This window comes from Eretmochelys imbricata, chromosome 24, assembly GCF_965152235.1.
Source record: "Eretmochelys imbricata isolate rEreImb1 chromosome 24, rEreImb1.hap1, whole genome shotgun sequence".
Taxonomy (NCBI): domain Eukaryota; kingdom Metazoa; phylum Chordata; order Testudines; family Cheloniidae; genus Eretmochelys; species Eretmochelys imbricata.
In genome coordinates this window covers 7,441,169-7,462,125 of record NC_135595.1, presented here as the reverse complement: position 1 = coordinate 7,462,125, position 20,957 = coordinate 7,441,169, and the positions used below count along the sequence as shown (strand labels likewise).

The 20,957-nt window shown below is 43.8% G+C and overlaps 1 protein-coding gene across 3 annotated transcripts in view; it reads right to left on the bottom strand.

Moving 5' to 3' along the window:
* Positions 1-17,794, bottom strand: part of RPRD2 (regulation of nuclear pre-mRNA domain containing 2) — a 64,619-nt gene extending 46,825 nt beyond the window's left edge. For all 3 annotated transcript variants that reach the window (XM_077841286.1, XM_077841287.1, XM_077841285.1), the window contains exon 1: positions 16,577-17,794. In XM_077841286.1, coding sequence (XP_077697412.1) covers positions 16,577-16,778 — 202 coding nt within the window. In that variant the 5' untranslated portion in view covers positions 16,779-17,794. The remainder of the gene's footprint in view (positions 1-16,576) is intronic.
* Positions 17,795-20,957: the final 3,163 nt, after the last annotated feature.

The window sequence follows — 20,957 nt, the reverse complement described above, 5'->3', positions numbered from 1 at the left end:
AGAGTGCTTCGTGTATAATCAGTTTACTTGCTTTCCCTTGTATAGCAGGTTCTCCCTTGAAGAAAAGATCCTTATAACCAACAACAGAAAGCAGTGAAAAGTCATAAAAATATTAAAGGATTTTTTCAGTTTTCAGTATATATTTGAAGAGGGCTTTAACAGATATGGGATTTTAAAATGGAATTTTTGAATTGATTCAAGCTGACACACTACAGTACCAATTATTAGTACAGAGAAGTATAACCTAATCTAATTTTGAGCTTTATACTGCAGCCCATCACCACAGAATGTGAGAACGTACCACATATTTAACGCCAGAGTTATTGCGTGAGATCCACATTTACCATCATCTACCGCCCTAACCCCACTCACTTTTTCAACCTCTTTCTTTCCCAGAGGCTTCCAGAATCTCCCCACCTTCCTTTCCCATTCACTCCCTTTGCAAAAGTCACACAACAAAGCACTTCTCTGGTTGTGGAGGGATGGATATGGCACCCTCTGGAAACTATTTATACTGCACCTTCATTCAACTCAGGGTAGTTACAATGAAGTGAGCTGTAGCTCAAGAAAGCTTATGCTCAAATAAATTTGTTAGTCTCTAAGGTGCCACAAGTACAGTACTCCTTTTCTTTTTGTGGATACAGACTAACACAGCTGCTACTCTGAAACCTAGCAAAGACAAGCTCAGCCTTATCAAAGAAGTAAAGTGTACTGCTTCCCTGCTCCTCCTCACAAAGAGCAAGCTGATAAGACGCAAGCAGGCCAGTCCTCTGCTGCTTTCCTTCTGTGTGCCTAGTCCATTTACTACCTCCTCACTTTCCTCCCTCTTCCCCAAAGAATATATACGCATTGCTGCTTGTGCACGAAGCACTTTCCCAGCAACAGAACTGCAGTGATACACAGGCCTCGATCCTGCTGCTCCTCTTGGGCCATGGGAAAAGCATGGTGTTGAGACAGAACAGGTGTAAATCTTCTGCTACTTATGAAAAGTTGATGAAAGGCAAAATGACTGTGCCTTTGCTGTATCTATATAAAGCTCTTCCCCTACAGTCCGGCCAAGCAATACAGTTCCAACTAGGTCTGCCCTAATTTCACTATGCTCCTACCAGCACCACTGAGGGAAGGACCGTTCATCAGAGCAGTAGCACAGGTGCTACCCTCTCCTGCAGGAAAAACAAACGTTTTCCAGAGGGAAGTGGCATATACCCCATTAAAAGCCACTGAACCACCACGACAGCAGTCTCAAGAAACCTTTCCTCACATTGTTGATGCTTTTCCAACAAGGTATCATATATATGGTCATATATAACGGCACTCTGTTAACATGCAAACAGAATGTTGTGTTTTTTTAAATTCCACAGTTGTAAACTTCTTTCAGACTATTGTTCTGAGCATGATATTTCATATAACCATAACTCCACTAAACCCATTTTAGCAAAATTACTGCTACTGCGAACGTGAACTAAATTCAGGAGGCACATTAAAAGAGCTGCATAATGACATTTCTACAATGCATTTCTTTAGCAGAGGCAGAACGGTTCATATAGTGTTCAGTTAAAACATTTCTATCATCATAACGGGGAAAGCTATGAGAAGGAAAAATGTTGCCCATAATTTTGTAACTTCAGTTATAAAGCATATGCAAAGAGGCCTATCCTGTATTGTGCTTTAACCAAAGAAGAGCCCTAGATTTCTCACATCAACACTTAGATATTATGGTTATTAGCAATACAGAAAATACTAAGATAAATCTCCTGATACATGAAATGTCTCTTCTGCCCCGCACTCCCCTGGCTGTTGTGTTGTTCCCTGCTGTGTCACTCTTTTTGGGCTATGCAAGAAGTGCTAGATGCAGCTTATTTTATTTTGCTGCACTGCAACTGGCCTGAACAAGTCATGACCCAGTAGCTAAATATTTTAACTTTCAAAAGTAAGAGTGTTAGGAGAAATATATAGATTTTCATTTGATGGCATTGTTCGAGGAGATATAACTCACTGTTTACTGCATTGCTCTCATTCCATACCATGTAAACAGTCAAATAATAACAACAGAAGTTTATGGGAAGCAGCTCAGGACACCTCCTGCTTGAACAGATGACCAAAGAGAGTCCCTTGGAGCCATGTCATCTATTTTCTGATTTTGCTAGCTGTAACAGCAGAACCTCAGAATTACAAATACCTCAGCAATGGAGGCTGTTCGTCACTCTGAAATGTTCGTAATTCTGAACATTGTTGTTTTCAAAAGTTTACAACTGAACATTGACTTAATACAGCTTTGAAACTTTACTATGCAGAAGAAAAATACTGTTTCCCTTTATTTTTTAGTAGACTATGTTTAACACAGTATTGTACTGTATTTGCTTTTTTGTGTGTCTCTGCTGCTGCCTGATTGCGTATTTCCGGTTCCAAATGAGGTGTGTGGTTGACTGATCAGTTCGTAACTCGGATGTTCATAACTCGGAGGTTCTACTGTACCTCTAATCTACCTATGGTGAATTCAGAGGTATTCACTTACAGTGTCTCTTTAACATGTTGGACAACATGATCTAGACCAGGCAACAGGCCTCTATGGATATGACTACTCTGTAATAGAAATACTTGCCACTCGCCCATGTCAGCTGGCTTGGGCTCCGGGACTATAAAATTGTTGTGTAGATGCTCAGGCTGGAGCCTGAGCTCTTGTACGCCATGAGGGGGGAGGGTCCCTGAGACTGAACATCTCCACCTCAATTTTACAACCCCGCAGCCCAAGTCGGCTGACTCATGTCAGCTGTGGCTGTTAAACTGCAGTGTAGATATACCCTATAGAGCCTAGGGCCTTGTCTACATGGGGAAGTTTTATCAGTCAACACTATACTGGCATAACCACCCCTCCCCCCCCCCCCCCACAAGGACACGTTTATTCAGGCAAAAGTCTGGCCTTTTTCATTTTAGATTACACTCCTTCCCAAACAAGCACCTAAATGAAAATGGCACTCTTGTACTAGAAAAAATTATGCATCCGATGAAGTGAGCTGTAGCTCACGAAAGCTTATGCTCAAATAAATTTGTTACTCTAAGGTGCCACAAGTACTCCTTTTCTTTTTAGAGAGAATATGTTGCAGCCAGTTGAGAAATGCAATCACGCACATGTTGCAAATTTAAACACGCAGTGGCCAAGTTTCTTATATATTTGCTGCCTCTCATTTATTGAAACACCACTGGCCACACCCTATATTTCTCCCAAGGAATGAAGTTAAGGATGCTTAATGCAAACACTTGTGGGATGTCACTGAACCTCTGGAAAAGAGATGTAGTCAAATGAAACAATTACCTCTCTGCTTGCCTGCATGGAAATATCTAGAGAGGGGATCTACCTATTGCTATCAAGGGATATGCTGTGTTTGGTGACAAGATGATGGCGTCAGTGAAGGGAAAATATAGTGAGAAGTCTTATGATTTGTCAAAATGAGCTCTTCCCCCGGTTAAAGACAGTTTGTACAAAGTCAGAAAAAAATTCAATTAATTTCACAAGTCTGTGTCTGATGACTGGCAAGCTGCAGCACATGGCAACATCACAGTTGCTCTACTAGAATCAGAGTGTAAGGTGAGAAGGGACCACCAGATCATCCAGACTTCCTGAATATCACTTGCCACTGACCACCACCCGACCACCCCCACATACCAAGACAAGACCTAGAATTAGACCAAAACAGAACTGCCCTTAGGAGACTAAGCTATTGTGTGCCACAGGCTGAGAGCAAAAGGGACTGAGGAGAACCAATGCCCGAGGACCCTGCAATGGCAGGAGTTGATTAATAGAGATATAGACAGATGATCTTGAAGAATGATGTGTGCCCCATGATGCACAGGACGAGGAAAAAACCCAAGGTCACTGCCAATCTGAGTTGAGGGAAAATTCCTTTCCAACCTTGGTTTAGAAGAGTAAGTTATAGGTGCGCAAAGTGTTAGCTATAATCTCTAACATCCTATTATGGCATGGGCCCTGACTAACTAGCAGACTATGTCTCTTTCTATGAGCCCCAGTATGATAGACTGGGGTATGTCTGTGTTAAATTATGAACTCAATCATGTGTTGTAACCACCGTTTTTTTTCCAGGGGCGACACTGTATTGCAACCTCCACTTTGGATTAGTGCATCCATTTTGTAGTAGGGGTTTGATATTTAGTTGAATTACTACGTGAGAGAAGCACAGAGCAAACTAGGGTCAACAGCTCTCATCCCTCCACTACTAGCCTGTCCACAAAAACAGTCAAGTCTCTACATAGAAGTCTAGTCTGGGGAAGGGGCTGGAGTTCTTGAGCCTGGGCACATTCCCTAGAGGAGTCAGAAACTATATTTAAGGGCTAATGGTCTGTGAGGACAGACCATCCATGACCTCATGCCAGACGGCCAGGGAAAGGAGAGGGAAGTCAGGAAGGTCTCCCTAGCCCAGCAGTTCTCAAACTGTGGGTCACGACCCCATAGTGGATCGTGACCCCATTTTAATGGAGTTGCCAGGGCTGGTGTTAGACTTGCTGGGGCCGAAACCTGAGCCCCACTATCCAGGGCTGAAGCCCAAGGGCTTCGGCTTCAGCCCCAGGCGATGGGTCTCAGGCTTTGGCTTCAGCCTCGGGCAGTGGCCTGAAGCCCTGGGGCTTCAGTTTGATTCAGGCAGGCTCAGGCTCCGCCCCCTCTCCTGGAGTCGTGTAGTAATTTTTGTTGTCAGGAGGAGGTCACAGTGCAATGAAGTCTGAGAACCCCTGAGCTTATGGACACTGAACCCAGAACTCGCAGGAGGGTGAGATGAGACACAAGAGGCCACATTCAGGACTGTGATATTTTCCAAAGATCTGGACCTCTCCAGTGCTGTTTAACACTAAAGTACCTGTGACTAAAAAATTCCTTTGCTAAGCCTGTATTCCTTGCTTGCCTGCCACACGGTTGCTGAAGGGATTAATTTAGAAGATCAGAGCACCCACAGTAACGGGAAACTCTAAAGGATCATATACAAGTAACTGGGGGACCAAGAGGGATGGGGGTCTAAGGAGGCCAGATTGTAGAGTCCCACTGCACAAGAAGGGTGTCAGACATGGGGACTGCACCTGGAAGTGTGCCTGAGAGACCCAGAGCTAGGAACAGTGACCAGCTATCACCCAGAGCCAGAAGGCTTAAAAGCTCATGGTATCCAGCAACTGAGTCGAATCAGAACAGACTGATGTCCATCCACAGAGGAGGAACTGGGTCAGGCTGTGACACACCAATGGCTGAGGAGCTTACGTGACTAGATTTGAATTTTGGAGGACCAAAGGCAGGTGTCTTCCTGAGGAAGGATGGTCTTGGACTCTGGAATTTTTGCCTCTTACCAGTCTACCAAAACTCAAAGCCAGGACTTCTCCTTGAGGAGAGGGAAGGGGTAGTTTTTTCTTTATCATCAGTTCTGGTAGTGACCTATTCCTATTATATTAGCTGTTGTAGGCAGTAGTTGCACCTATGCTTTTAATCCACTCTGTGAATGTGCCCATGCCATACAATGGGCACACTTACAAATCCCAACATAACCACTAATTCTTACAGTGGTCAAGTCTACAATTTCATGTCTATACCTTTTGTCTTCAGAAGCAAAAATTAAAAATAAAGTTATGACAACATGTTTTCAGCACTTAGCCATAAATTATCAAATGAAAAAAAGCTATGGGACGAGTTAGTCAAAGCTAGTTTAACGCTGTTGGCACTACCTGTGGTGAACTTATTTTAAAGGGGGGTGTGTGTGTGTGTGTCAGATCACTAGTTGCAAAGAATTTCCATCAAGTGCGGGAATGTGTGCAATGATTACTTATTAATGTGTTTTCTGAAGCATTAAGTCACGTCTGCTTCAAGACACTGACTATACGATGCATCTGATGAAGTGAGCTGTGGCTCACGAAAGCTCATGCTCAAATAAATTGGTTAGTCTCTAAGGTGCCACAAGTACTCCTTTTCTTTTTGCGAATACAGACTAACACGGCTGTTACTCTGAAACCTGACCATACATAGTCATTTAGGAAGACATCCACTGGAGAGCTAACTTCAAGACCTGAACATTTTACTAGACTCTAACAGGCCAGTGCCCAGTAAATAAAAAAAATTACACCTCCCAACTCAAGCTGTGTCCAAGAAGTCCCAAAGTAGTGATCTAAACTGCTATTGCCCACTCAGCTCTAGTCTTTTGTATTAGCTTTGGCTAGCAGATGACAGGGGGAGTGCTATGTTCAGTACACAATCAGGAGAAAGTCTCTTCTTCCCATTCCTGTCATTTTTGGCTGTTGAGGATGAGGGAGAGAAAAGACAAGGGTGGATGTGTGTGTTGGGGGACAAGATGCGTGTGCACAAATGCCGCTTCTTTGCCCTCCCTTTCTCTATCCTGTTCTACATAGTTTTTCTGATGCTTTTCCTCTCCATTTGTGAGCTGTGTCAGTGAAGTGAAATGGATTATAATCTTGTAAATTTCCCTATGCTGCTCCTCTTACAGAAGCCACAGACACTGGCCTTTCGCTTCTGATGCTTCTGCAATCTCTTAGGAGAGGGAAAAGGCTCTTTATTCTTCATTCCCAGCCCCTCCCAAATAGCAGTAGAGGTTCATATAAGACTCTCTTCTACTGCAACACATTGCAAATCCCCAAGTATAAGACCAGAAGCAGCCTTTCTAATGGGATAGTGAGGTTAGATAAATTTATCTTTCTCCTTCTCCAAGAGCAACCCAGCAGCAAAAGAATACAGCCCACCGTCTCTACTACTCCTGCCCACAGGAGGGTCCCAGCAGGAGTAGCAAAGTGAAATTTACAAGGCTCACTTTACAGTTCCCAGAAGGAAGTCTTTTCACTCATTACTGAATAGCAGAAAAGTATGTTTTTCAAGTATTTATGGACAATTATTGTTGCTATTATTTAACGCAGGGATTTCTTGCCATTTTCATTATGCTGTGTTAACTGTGGCTAACAGTTATGAAACAGGACACTCAAGTAGTTTAGGCCCCAAATTTATGTTTAATAGAAAACCCGATATGAAAAAGTTAAGATTTGTTATTTAATAATAAAAACAATTCTTAGCTCTTTAGTGCTTTTCATCCATATATCTTAACATGTTTTTACAACAATCAGTATCTTTCTCTTCATTTTACAGATGAAGAAACTGAGGCAGAGAGGAAATGACTTGCACAAGGTCATTCAACAGGCCAGTGGCAGATCTGGGAATAGTGTTCCATCCACCAGGCCACTGCCTCCCACAAAAGATATTCTGAATTTAAACCTTCCTCTACAGTGCCATAAAAAACAGCAGAATTGGGCTTAAAACATGACTGATATCTAAGATGAGTCAATTACAAAAAAAATTTAAAACAAGCAGCCAAAATTGTGAAGAGCAGGTCAAACTTTAAAATTCAGTTGTATTAATCTACTAGACAACTATTCTGCCAAATTAAGAGGGTTTACCATAATGCTATTAAAAATTCTGTACAACTTTGTTAAATCCATCCATTGTCACTGGAAGCATTTTTGTCACAGTTGTATTGTCTACATAGACTGACAGAAATCTTCCATACAATATCAAAAAGTCAGACCTCAAGAAAATTATAATAATTTAAGGATTTATTTTAAATAATTTGTTTTGGTATCGCCAGGGCCCCTGTCATAAATATAAAGGGAAGGGTAAACACCTTTAAAATCCCTCCTGGCCAGAGGAAAAACCCTTTCACCTGTAAAGGGTTAAGAAGCTAGGATAACCTCGCTGGTACCTGACCACAGTGACCAATGAGGAGACAAGATACTTTCAAAGCTGGAGGGGGGGAGAAACAAAGGGTCTGGGTCTGGCTGTGTGATGCTTTTACAGGGGACAGAACAGGAATGGAGTCTTAGAACTTAGTAAGTAATCTAGCTAGGTATCCGTTAGATTCTGTCTGTTTAAATGGCTGAGAAAATAAGCTGTGCTGTATGGAATGGATATTCCTGTTTTTGTGTCTTTTTGTTACTTAAGGTTTTGCCTAGAGGGATTCTCTATGTTTTGAATCTAATTACCCGGTAAGGTTTTTACCATCCTGATTTTACAGAGGTGATTCTTTTTTACTTTTTCTTCTATTAAAATTCTTCTTTTAAGAAACTGAATGCTTTTTTCATTGTTCTTAAGATCCAAGGGTTTCGGTCTGTGGTCAACGATGCAAATTGGTGAGGATTTTTATCGAACCTTCCCCAGAAAAAAGGGGTAAGATTTGGGAGGATTTTGCGGGGAAAAGACATTTCCAAACGAACTCTTTCCTAATAATAAAAATACTGGTGTTAGACGTTTGGTGGTGGCAGCGAAAGTCCAAGGGCAAAAGCTAAAATAGTTTGTATCTTAGGGAAGTTTTAACCTAAGCTGGTAAAAGTAAGCTTAGGAGGTTTTCATGCAAGTCCCCACATCTGTACCCTAGCGTTCAGAGTGGGGAAGGAACCTTGACAGCCCCTTTAAATCAAGTTTTAGGCTTCTTTAAAATCAACCATCCTATAGATTTCTTCAAGTGGCAAATAAAGTCAGTTAGTTCTAACAGCTAAATTCAATTAATTATGCCACAATCCAGCACTTGAAACCTCACAGCAGTTTTCATGATGTTGAACTTTAACACATGCACCAAGGCAGAAATAAGATTTATTTTTTTCAGTTAGGGTCAATTGGTTCTTCTAACCCTTCCAAATTACAAACTACAAAAAAAGTATGTTCAAATAAATCAGAGTTGATAAGGCTATATCTTTAGTTATACACAAGTCTTAATATGCAGCGTTTTAGTGATTAAAAACTACATCAAAATAAGAACACACACTGCACACTGGTTTTATGAAACAGTCATATGCAAAAAGAGAAGCAAATTTCAATCATACCATTGTGTTATGCAACTGGTAAGTGGGGAATGCATACAGTTAACATACTGGGAGGTACCTGAATAAATTCTTATTATACATCAATGAATGAAGAGACCTTTTATTCGATCATGATGTCTCAACAAATTGTAAAGGAGACATCAGTGCTTCTCATGAAACAGTAAACTGTATTATTGATCTCTCACTGCCTATGGCCAAATGTTTTTCAAATTCTTCTTCAATTGCACCTCCTGTACTTTTTTTTTTTTTTTTAAAGTGATGTTATATTGCTTGATGGACTAACATGTCTCAAGTTAATAAATGCATGGTTTACTGACCTGAAAAGCAGTTATATTTAAGTTGTGACTAAATACTAAGCACATTGAATAAATTAGATACTCCTGTCAGAAAGTCTTTTATAATATAAAGAAAAGGAGTACTTGTGGCACCTTAGAGACTAACCAATTTATTTGAGCATAAGCTTTCGTGAGCTACAGCTGGGTTATCCGAATAAGATAAATACTTCATCATGAAGTGAGCTGTAGCTCACGAAAGCTTATGCTCAAATAAATTGGTTAGTCTCTAAGGTGCCACAAGTACTCCTTTTCTTTTTGCGAATACAAACTAACACGGCTGCTACTCTGAAACCTTTTATAACATAGATTCACAGTAATAAGTTTTGGAGAAAAAGTGATTCACAGCATTAAATACCTTATACTTCTATAAAGCAAATATTGTCTGTTTTATTGAAACTTTCGGTTTTCACATAAGCAAGCAGTCATTGTCCTTATGATTTTATTACTAGAACAGAAAACTGGTGAAGAGGTGATTCAATCATGTGCTGACAGATATCTAAATGTCAGCGCTAATTTTGTATTAAAAGAGGAATGGTTCCATTCAAATAGCATCACATCTTTTGTATAAGAATTAAATAGTACCTTATCTGTTAAGAGACTTAAAGTAGAGAAATGTAGAGGGAAAAATATCTGCCAGGATTTTATAACACATACATACTATATGATATAAACAGAGGAAGAAAACTTTGGAATTAAAGAAAATAATTCAAATATCAAAACAAAAATCAATAAATGTTCTGTTTCAAGCAGTATCCAGAGAATGGTAGAAACCATTAGATGAGAACCTAGCCAAGGGTGTAAGACTGATTATATGATGGTGGGTGTAAGTGGGGAGATTTCCTCCTGACCACAGTTTCCAACCTGAAGCATGAAAATCAATGATCTTTTTAAAAGTGCTGCTAATGTCACTACAGATGATATTCTAATTCTCTTATTCATATATTTAATGAATTTGTAAACCATAAAAAAATACTGTATAAGGCAAGTATCATTTCAGAAATACCACCTATAACACTGATCAATTTAATTTTTGTACAATGCTTCCTTTAACAGTGTCACCCTACTAAGAGATGTAAACACCAGTTCAATATAAATACAAGCAGTAGAGGCCTGCAGTGGGACTGGGATCTGCTGTCTTAATTGCAGGATAACTATTCAACAAAAAAATGCAGGAGCAAATGGTAATTGTGAGGTGGGATTAAAAAATTGTCCCAGACAGGGCTCTAACAAGAAGAACCCCATTTATTCAATCTAACTGGGACTCAGGCCGGCAGCCAGCTCCCCTCCCTCCCCCGCCCCACTCCCACCTGCCAGTGGCCCCTGCCGATTAACTCCTCCCCTTCCCTCCCAGCGCCTCCTGAACACTACAGAACAGCTGTTTTGCAGCATGCAGGAGGTACTAGGGGGGAGGGCGCAGAGGGGGACAGGGCGCACTCAGGGTAGGAAGCGGAAAGAGGTGGGGCGGGGGTGGACCAGGGAGGGGAAGAGGCGGGGAGGGAGTGGGGCCTTGGTGGAAGGGGTAGAGTGGAGGTGGGGCCTGGGACTGAGCAGAGGTTGAGCACCCCCCTGGGAAAATTAGAAGCCGCATCTGTGACTCAGGCCAGATCGGATAACCAAAAATTCGGATAACCCAGAGAATGGGAAAGTGCGAGGCTGCAATGCCATCTAGAGGGCACAGGAGAGATCACCCTCTTTCGGACCTGTGTGCGCTGGTTGTTTGGTCAATAAGGAGAACTAGTTAAAGGAGGGTCGGACAACTGGATTCTACTGTACCTTCATTTTAATCTTATAAAAACTCTATTAAGAATTCTGAGACAAAGCCACACTGTTATCTTATTAATTCTACCTTTTGCAAGAGGCTCTCCGAAAATAATAGCTATTAGATATTTTTACAGGCTTTTAGAGTAAAAATACATTTAAGAGCTGCAGAAAATAAAAGCAAATCAAATTTTCTTAATTATTACCAGCTATTATTTGTATTATCATGGACCATTCCTATTCATGGACCAGGACTCCTTTGTGCTAGGTGTTGTAAAAATGGAACAAAAAGACAGTCCATGCCCCAAACTGCTCACAACCTAAGGGCAGGTCTACACTACGGGGTTAAGTCGACCTAAGTTATGCAATTCCAGCTATGTGAATAACATAGCTGAAGTCGACGTAGCTTAGGTCAACTTACTGTAGTGTCCACACCGCACTGGGTCGACAGGAGAGTTTCTTTAATCTTCTCATTCTGGTGGAATATCGGAGTTGATGGGAGCGCGCTCTGTGGTCGATTTAGCGGGTCTAGTGAAGACCCGCTAAATCGACCCCCAGTGGATCGATCACCGCATCAATCCTTGGTAAGTGTAGACATACCCTAAGTATGAGGCAACAAACAATAGGTGAATGCAGAGACAGGTAAGAGAGTACGAGGAAACAATGAGACAAATTGGCTCAGCATGATATGCAGTGGACTCAGTACAACAGCCAGCTAACTACTGTCAAGTTTTTGTAGGGATGATAGAAAAGGAGAGTTTTTAAAGTGGAATCTGAAGGAGAATAATTAGTTTTGTGGTGTTTATGGGGAGTTCCTCTCAAGCATGAGGGGCAGCATGGAAGAAAGCATGAAGGTATCTGAAAATGTATCAAGTGGGTGATGGAAGCTGCATCATTAGGGCCTTAGAAATTCATGGACCATTTTGGTCAATTTCATGGTCATAAGATTTAAAAAATAATACATTTCAGTTTCAGATACTTAAATCTGAAGTTTAACGGTATTGTAACCGTTGGGGACCTGACCCAAAATGGGGTAAGTGCAAGGGGGTGTGTGTCGCAAAGCTATTGTGGGGGTGGTAGTGATACCACCACCCTTACATCTGTGCTGCTGCTTTCAGAGCTCGGCAGCTGGTGGGCAGCTGCTGGCTGGGTGCCCAGCTCTGAAGGCAGTACCACCGCCAACAGCAGCACAGAAGTAAGGGTGGCAGTAACGTAAGAATGGTCACACTGGGTCAGATCAAAGGTCCATTTAGCCTAGTATCCTGTCTTCTGACAGTGACCAGTGCCAGGTGCTTCAAAGGGAATGAACAGAACAGGTAATCATCAATACCATAGCATGCCGCCCTCACTTCCATGCTGTTGCTGGTGGTGGTGCTGCCTTCAGAGCTGGGCTCCCAGCCAGCAGCCACCGTTCTCCAGCTGCTCAACTCGGTGAAATCTGGTCTCCCCTACAATAGCCAGTTTTCACAGTCCATGACGTGTTTTTCATGTCCAATTTGGTAGGGCCCTATGCATCCTGGGCTGATGGAAGGCAGGAAATCAATGTCTCGATGGTGCATAAGTAAGAATATGATTTAGTCGCAGAGGTCATGGAAGTCACGGATTCTGTGACTTTACTGCATTTTCATGACTTCTTCGGCTTCAGCTACCAGTGACAGGAGATGTGCGCCCCCCTGCCCTCCTGTGGCTGTGCGCCCCAGCCCCTGTAGTGCGGCTCAGGCTGTCAGTCCCCACACAGTGGGGCTTCAGCTGTCATTCCTTCCCTCCCCCCACACTCCCAGTTATTTTTAGTACAAGTCACAGACAGGTCACAGGCTACCATTAATTTTTGTTTATTGCCTGCAACCTGTCCATGGCTTACTAAAAATAACCATGACAAAATCTTAACATTAAGCTTAAGAGATAATAGGTAGGGATAGGCCATGAAGCTCCTTCAAAGTGAAAGTAAAAAGCTTGTTTGATGTGATAGAGAAGGGGGAGCCAGAGGAGGGATGCAAAGAGAGGGATGACATAGTCTAAGAAAATGATCTTTGTGACAACATTCTGAACAGATATGAGTGGGGCAAAACTGCATTTGTCGAGGACAGAGAGAAGGATGTTGCAGTAATCAAGATGCAAGAGGACAGCCTGGACAAGAGTTTTAGAAGTGAATGAACAAGAAAGGCCCTATGTGGAAAATTAAATATAGCCTAAATGGGAGGATTTAGAGAGAGATCTGAGTCAAAGATGATGCCCAGGTTAGAGGCCTGAATGACAAGCAGGATGGTGGTGTTGTCCACAGTGAATGGGACTGGAGGTAACAGGGAGGTTTATGGGGGAGGGGATTAAGAGCTCTGTTTTATCCATGTTGAGACGGAGCTGATGGCTAGACGTTCACAAGTAGATGTCAGAAAGACCGAGATTTTAGTTTGGATAGAAGACAGGTCTGGAGTAGAGAGGTAGATCTGTGAGTCCTTAGCAGAGAAACGGTAGCTGAATTTTCTTTGCAGGTGAGATTACCCAGAGGTAAGGTATAGAGGAAGAAGGGGCTCAAGGACAGAGATCTGTGGAAACTACACAGAAATGTGCGGGTGATGAAGAGGATGATGCAAAGGACACATTGAAGGAGCAATCAGAGAGCAGAACCAGGAGAGGATATGGTCATGGAAGCCATGACAGGACAGGATATAAAGAAGAGCATGATCAATGGTGTCAAAGGCAGATGACAGATTGAGGATGAGGATGGAGTACTGGTTCTGAGCTTTAGAAAAGAAAAGGTCATTAGAGGTTTTGACAAAAGCAGTTTCTTAAGAGTTAATATTTTGATTCTTACATGGTACCATTAAAAAAGACAACTTAACTACTTGTCACACTACCAAAACAAAAGAAAATTATGAACTACTCTATTTTGCTCTGCCCAGCAATCCCAGCCCTAGAAGACTCACTTCTCACTATGATATACATTTGAGTTCACATATCTGAAAATAAAGTTTAATTACAACCTTTGACAATAATAAACTGTTTAACATTTTAGTAAGTCAGACAACTGTACTGTTGAAAATTTCAACAATGAAGTGTTTTTTATGCTGATTAAAAGGCAAAGAAAATAGTTTAATTTTATATTTGAACCCTCATGCTAGCTGAGTTGCAAATGCCCACTCCCACAAAATATCCCCTTTACTTGCAGACTGTTCCAAAACCTTAATTTTCATTGACCTGTGTTGCAAGATACATCTCAGTTTATTCCAAAGGACAACCAAGTCTTGCTTTTGAGACTTTCAGACTGCTAGGAAGAATTGATGTATGATTTTAAAATGCAAAAGTTATGCTAACTGAAGCAGTGTGTAATAGTTACTCGCCATAATCTCTGCATCTAGATAAATACCTGCAATTCAAGCCCTAATAACTGTACCTCACAAGTATCAAAATTCATAACAATTTAAATCTATTCTGCCAATTAATTCACAGCATTCCTCAGCCTGCTCAGATTAGAATAAATGATGCAAGTGAAGGACATAGCTCCTGAATGAGGAATCAATCCTGTTTTCCTTCTGTAGAGAGCTCTCAAATACAATCAAAGTAAACAGGGAAAAAAGAAAAGGAGTACTTGTAGCACCTTAGAGACTAACCAATTTATTTGAGCATAAGCTTTCGTGAGCTACAGCTCACTTCTAATCAACCCTTAAAATGGAGAATGAACTATTTCAAACATTTTTAAGCATAACATAAAAAGTTATAATGCCACTTTAATGTTACCTCCTTACGCCTGCAAAACTTGCTTTAGCTCATACTGAGACAGTACGAGATTTGAATGTTTTAAGGACATATGAAAGAGCAATTCCAGCAAAGATGATCAAACCATGTTTAGTGAAAAAGATTAATCTCTCCACTGTCAAGTCCACAATACAACTACGGCCAGTGCTCTCTAGATTTGATTTTAATATCCAATACTTTTTCTCCTACCCACATCTAAAGAGACTTCTATTTTGGGAGTGGGGGAAGAAGCCTGTGGCTAGCCCCCAAAAATGAGAGCTGATGTTCCGGGAGGTTAATTTACATCCTTATTTTTTTCTTGGAATTGTATACTAAAATCTTTCAGATGCAAGTATTAATAAGTACAGACCCGAGACTCTGGAGAGGACTCCTTAGTTACTGGTTAACATTGTAAGGAACATACACAGCAATGATAATGCCATATGATAAAACTGAGAGATTAGAATGGCTTGCCTAGAAGTTACATGCTCCAAAAATTTCTTCTCTGGATAATTATGCCTCAGAGATCTTTAACTTCAATACGTTTACTAAAGCAGGAAGAAGACTAGCTATCAATTATTAAATATACGTTTGAAATCTGTGGTACAAGAAGGTAGTTGTTTCCCCTTCATCCTCTCAATACACTCCCTCTCTCCCTACCCCAAACATTCTGTTGCCTCCCACTACAGTTTTTGGACTTTTGTGAAGTTGTGTTAGAACGTCTATTACTGTAAAGGTTATACACTCACATCCACTTCAAACTGAACATTTCCGCTTGTGAATCAAATACCAAACATACAAAAATTCTAAGCAACGCAACAGATTTCCCAGACTTGTCCTGAACTATAAACGAAGATCTCAACCAATTTAGAAATTCACAGTAAATCATGGGTTCCCAAATGATCACTACAAATTCATACGCAAGATCTTTTAAATTCTGAAACAGATCTATTTTAAAGAGGTACAATGTTAGAGGCACCATGCATTTCTATTATTTCTTATTAACACCACAAATCATCAATCAATAAATGAAGGAAATGGCATTTTTCAAGCTAAGAAAACCAACGCATTTTGCAAACATCTCTGATTGTATCAGGTATATACAGACCGATAGTTCTGTTTATAGACTCCAAAGTATTTAAAACACAATAAAGGAACCATCTGGGTAGGAGTGGGGGTGGCTTAAATAACTAGGGGAAGCCACTGAGAACCTGATGCATAGTGAGGGAATATAAACAAGATGCAGATTAATGAGTCTGTAGGGTGGGAATCACAGGGTAAGTGACACAGGAACAAAGATATGTCAATAACTGCGGGGGGTGGGGGGGAAGGAGGAGAGATTCATATCAGGAGATATGTCTGGATTAACAGGGTTTGGAAAATGGGGAGAAGGGACTAGACATGGAAGGCAAGTGAAAGGAAGAAAGGGATTATTTCCCCAGAGTCCCTCACAGCCCCTAATGCCTCCATCCTAACCTCACTCTCCCAATTCAGAGTTCGAATCTTGACCTCCTGCATAACACAGACCAGAGAACTTCCCCAAAATAATTCTCAGAGCATGCTTTTTAGGAAAACACCCAATCTCGATTTAAAAATGGCTAGCAACGGAGAATCCACCATGAGCCTGGCGAACCCGTTTCAATGGTTGGATGGGGAGTCATTACATTTGCCTCCCCCCCCCAATGAAAAATTATGGGGTTGTGGTGCCTACTTTCCTAGATGCCCCGCCCCCCACATCTCCCTCCTGGTGCCCTCTTCGTTCATCCAGGGGCAGATAATGAGGCCGCGGTTCCTTTTTCTCAAGAGCCCCCCCCAATCTCCACCTCCCGCCATGGTGCCCCCCCCGCCCGGGAGTCCTGCTCCCATCCCCCCCCCGCACTCACATCTCCTCAGCCACTTCATCCAGTGATACACGATGGTGCTGTGGTGCCTCTTGTTCTCCAGGCACCAGGACGACAGGCCCTGGATGGACTCCATGGTGTTGGTGACCGACTGGAACTTCCTGTCCAGCGACGCCTCCAGGGCCCCCGCCGAGGAGGACGACGACGAGGAGGCCTTGCTGCTGCCTCCGCCGCCGGCCGCCATCTTCCTCCCCTGGTCGCACAAGCAGCAGCGCCGCTACCCTCCGCCGCGGCCGGGAGCGCGTGCACCGCTCAGCCGCCCTCCCCTCCCCCCTCGCCCGGGGGGGGAGCGTGCCTCCTGTGCGCGCGCCCGGGCAGAGATGGGCTGGGCTGGCCGCGGCACGGGTATGCTATATTTAACCGGGGCCGCTTCCAAAGAAGGATGCATGTAACGATGCACCCCTTTTGCGCCTTGTGCTAGGGCTTCGCAGTCCGGCTACGGTCGTGCAATGCGGGAATGCGAGCAGGGCACCCGCGCAGCCCCTGCGTGCTGGGGTTTCCCAATCGCCCCAGGGTGCACACCGCAATGAGCCTCTGCCCTGGGCGCTGGGGTCCCTACGCCGCCTCCATGCCGTGACGTTCAGCCCTAGCCTCTAGCCCCCTTCGCCGGCACGCAATCCTCGCGCGCAACCCGCCCTACGCCGCGCGCGCGCGAGGGTCTCGGCACCCACCCCGCAACCGCATGCAATGCAACAGCGAGCAAAGCAAACACGCCCCCCCTCCAGCAAATGGAGCGGCTCTATCCCCGCCCCCTAGAGCGGGCACAACGCACAGAGGTGAAACCCCCTCACGCTGAACTGGGCCCGGCCTGTCCGGGGCCGGAGGCGCGACAGGCCGCTACACGCCTCCTCTCTGTGGCACCCAGGGGTCGCTCTGCCACAGCCCACCGCCCGGCCTCTCTCACGGGCACGCGCCCCCTCCCAGTCCCGAGACCCACGGGCCGGGCCGGGCCGGGCCGGCGCGCACTCGCGCGAAACGGTGGGAGCGTCGCGCGGCCGCCACTGGTCGCGGGAACGCGCGACTCACGCTCCCTCCCGGGGTACGCGCCGCAACCCCGCCCCCCCTCGCTCCCTGCGGGGCTTTTAACGGACCCCTTCCCCTGAAGGGCCCCTCCTGTGCTCGTTGAGCCGCTAACCGGTTAGGCAGCTGCCAGGGGCTGGTTATTCTCCATCCCCAACACAGCTCGGAGCCCGCCCATCGGCCGCCATTTTGTACTAGGTTTCTCAAGTTAGCCTCAGAACCACAGCCACCTAGTACGCATGCGCCAACCCTCTCGGGACGCTGCCAACTACGCACGCGCCGAGCGCCTCCAGGCGCAAGATGTTCACGACGCACGCGCCACACAGTGGTTGCGCACATGCCAAACTTCTCGTCAGCGTCGAGGAGCATACTGGGCATGCGCGAACGTGACCGCGCAAACACCCCATCCCTCTCAATCGATTGTGCGCAAGCCTGAGGAAATCACGTTCCTGCGCATGCGGGCCGCTCTCTCTAAAACAAGCGCCGGGCGTGCGCCGTGAAGCGAGGCACTCTTTCCTATCACTGCGCATGTGCGAAGTGTAGGGGCTAGACCTGAGGCGGGAAGGGAGCGTGAACGATTGACCGAGGCCTTCCCCCGCCCCTGGGGAAAGGGTCAACGGTGTCAGTCCCATCAAGGCTTCCCAGCGCGAACTAGGGAGGGAGGGAGGGAGGGAGGCAGCTGCCTGGGGGCTGTAGAATGAAGGGCAGGGCCATACTCCCTCCCAGCATCGTTTGTGCTCCTCCCCCCCCACCTTGACCATGCTCCCAGCATCCTTTGTGCTCCTCCCCCCCCACCTTGACCATGCTCCCAGCATCCTTTGTGCTCCTCCCCCCCCACCTTGACCATGCTCCCAGCATCCTTTGTGCTCCTCCCGCACACCGACGTGCCTGATGCTGCCAACATTTGTTACACTTCTTTCCCCGCACCTGCCATTAACCACACGCCTGGCATCCTTTGCGTTTCCTTACACCCTGGCCACGGTCCCAGCATCCGTTGTGCTTTCCTCCCCTCTTCATGTTTTTTCTCCCAGCAGCCTTTACAGATGGCCACAGGCCCTACTGGCCCAAGTTGTGGAAGAACGCTTATGCTCTTTGTTTCTCCCCACCACCTTTTTGGCTTGCAAACCTAGCACCCTCCCCTCTTCTGCCCCAGAGAGCAGCATCAAAAACACAACTGGCCCAGCTCATTCAGCACTGGCACCATTTTGCAAAGGCACCCCACATCAATGGTAGAACCTGCACCAGGTGGTTTGTAGAAGAGAGCAACAGGCTGTTTTACTGAGCAGAGCCTGCCACAGAAGAGATTTAAAAAAAGAGGATAAACTTACAGAAACAAATTACCACTTTTAAAGGAGTAATTACCTAAACTTGTAAAAAGAATTTTTTTTTAAATCAAGCTCTTACAAGAGATAAACCCTCTCAATTGCTTCATTACAGTACATTTTAAAACAAACCAACAATTAACAGACAAAACCGATTTACAACCAAAGTAGCAAAGCCTTACCTGAAGGAGAAGAGTATTCTAATACTGTATTGTCCTCAGCCAAAATAAGAAAAACCAAGCAGCACAAATAGTTAAAAATTAAATATTAAGATTTTGTTATTAAATTAAGATGGCTCAAGAAACAATATCTGGTGTTTAAAAAATGTGAATAAGATTGTCTCTTTACAATGAAGAGGCATATTTTAAAGCTCTCTGTAACAAGATGTGGTACTTCACACCAGCTTCTGCAGAAGGCAGGCTGATGGAAGAGAAGTGGTTCCTGAGCTTTAGCTCACAGGGGGGAAGATGATTTTCGGGAAGTTACAGGAAGCTGTCTCTTTACCACCAGCCATCCTAGTTCCCATCATACAATATTTTGCTCCTGTGGTAGACACATCATAAGCTCGTGTCTTGGATCCAGTTCCTCATATAATTGAGCAAAACCAGTTTATTCTGAGACTTGTCAGTGCACAATTAAAGAAAATCTAGAATTAGATGTTAATACAATCTTGAGTCTTTCCTATATTCAGGACACAATATACGAAGTCCCTTTCATTGTTTAGAATGAGTTACAGCAGGAAGTAGTGTCAACATCAGACCATAAATAGTTGAGAGTATAAACAGAAGCATTGTTGTGCCAAAGACAGACAAAAATGACTAATCCTACTAGAAACCTGAAGCGCAACTATGCAGGCCATGCTGATTAGCAACAAACATTTATTATGGCATTTCTACCCCAGCCCCCAGACACTAGGTGAGCTGCTTATTCCTCCCTTGAAGTCCTATTTCTGAGAATGTATTCAAAAGTTTGACTCCAGCTACGGAATGAAGCAATAGGACCAGATTAAAACAGAGATCCTGCATTCACAGAAACACTGTGCTTAATTCTCCATTGTCCTGCACTTTGCACAGTCATTCCCAGCACTATGAAATGAGTGTAAAAGGCTACCACACTGATCTGATAGCATTTGACCTCCACTTTGCACTGATGTAGTTGTCTGCACAAGATGAAAGGACAGGATCAGATCTAGTGTTCCAACCTTGACAGATATTCTATATTTCCCGTGATGCATCAACCTGTTTAAAAGCTGTTAACCTAATTAGGGATGAAGGAAAACAAAATGTGCTTATGGGAACCCTTTCCCACTTCATTAAAAAAAGACACTGGACAGCTGCTATTTACTTTTCATCTCTGCAGCAGCTGGGATAAGCATCCAACTGAAATAAATGGGATGACACCAAAACATTTCCATGAATTTAAAAGCAGCTTCAAAGCTTGTCATACAGTGAAGGAAGTTACCTGCATGAAATACAAGACAAGCCAGCTCTGGCTGTAGAAGCTCATGCTAATGTTAATTGAAGAAACCCACTCACCAACATATTTTCCTTCTAAGGACCAATCTAACAGACAGTAACTGCCTCAGTAAGCACAGTACAATGTGCACTACAGCTCCAAGTGCTGATCATATTTACTGCTGCAATTTACAATGCTGCATAGGACATTACAAGAATTCCACTTTTTCCTAAATATTAAAGTTCAAGCTTCACAACGCTGCCTCTTCATTCTTGTCTGCTCCTCTCTCCAAACATCAGCCCTCAACTGCTGCTACTCACACCAGCTTCACAACAAAACAATTTGACCCTTCCTCCACTTTGCTTCTTATGCATGGAATATTCTCCCTGAACTCATCTGTAGGGCCAGACCATTTTCCTCATCAAGTACTTCTTCAAGATCCGCCAATTAATGATGGCTAGCTGAGCTGGCATCTTTTGTTTATAATTAGAGAACTGCAAGAGTCTATAAAAACATGTATTTGGTTGTATCCCTCTCCCCATAAGCTCTCTTACTTCTCTTAGATT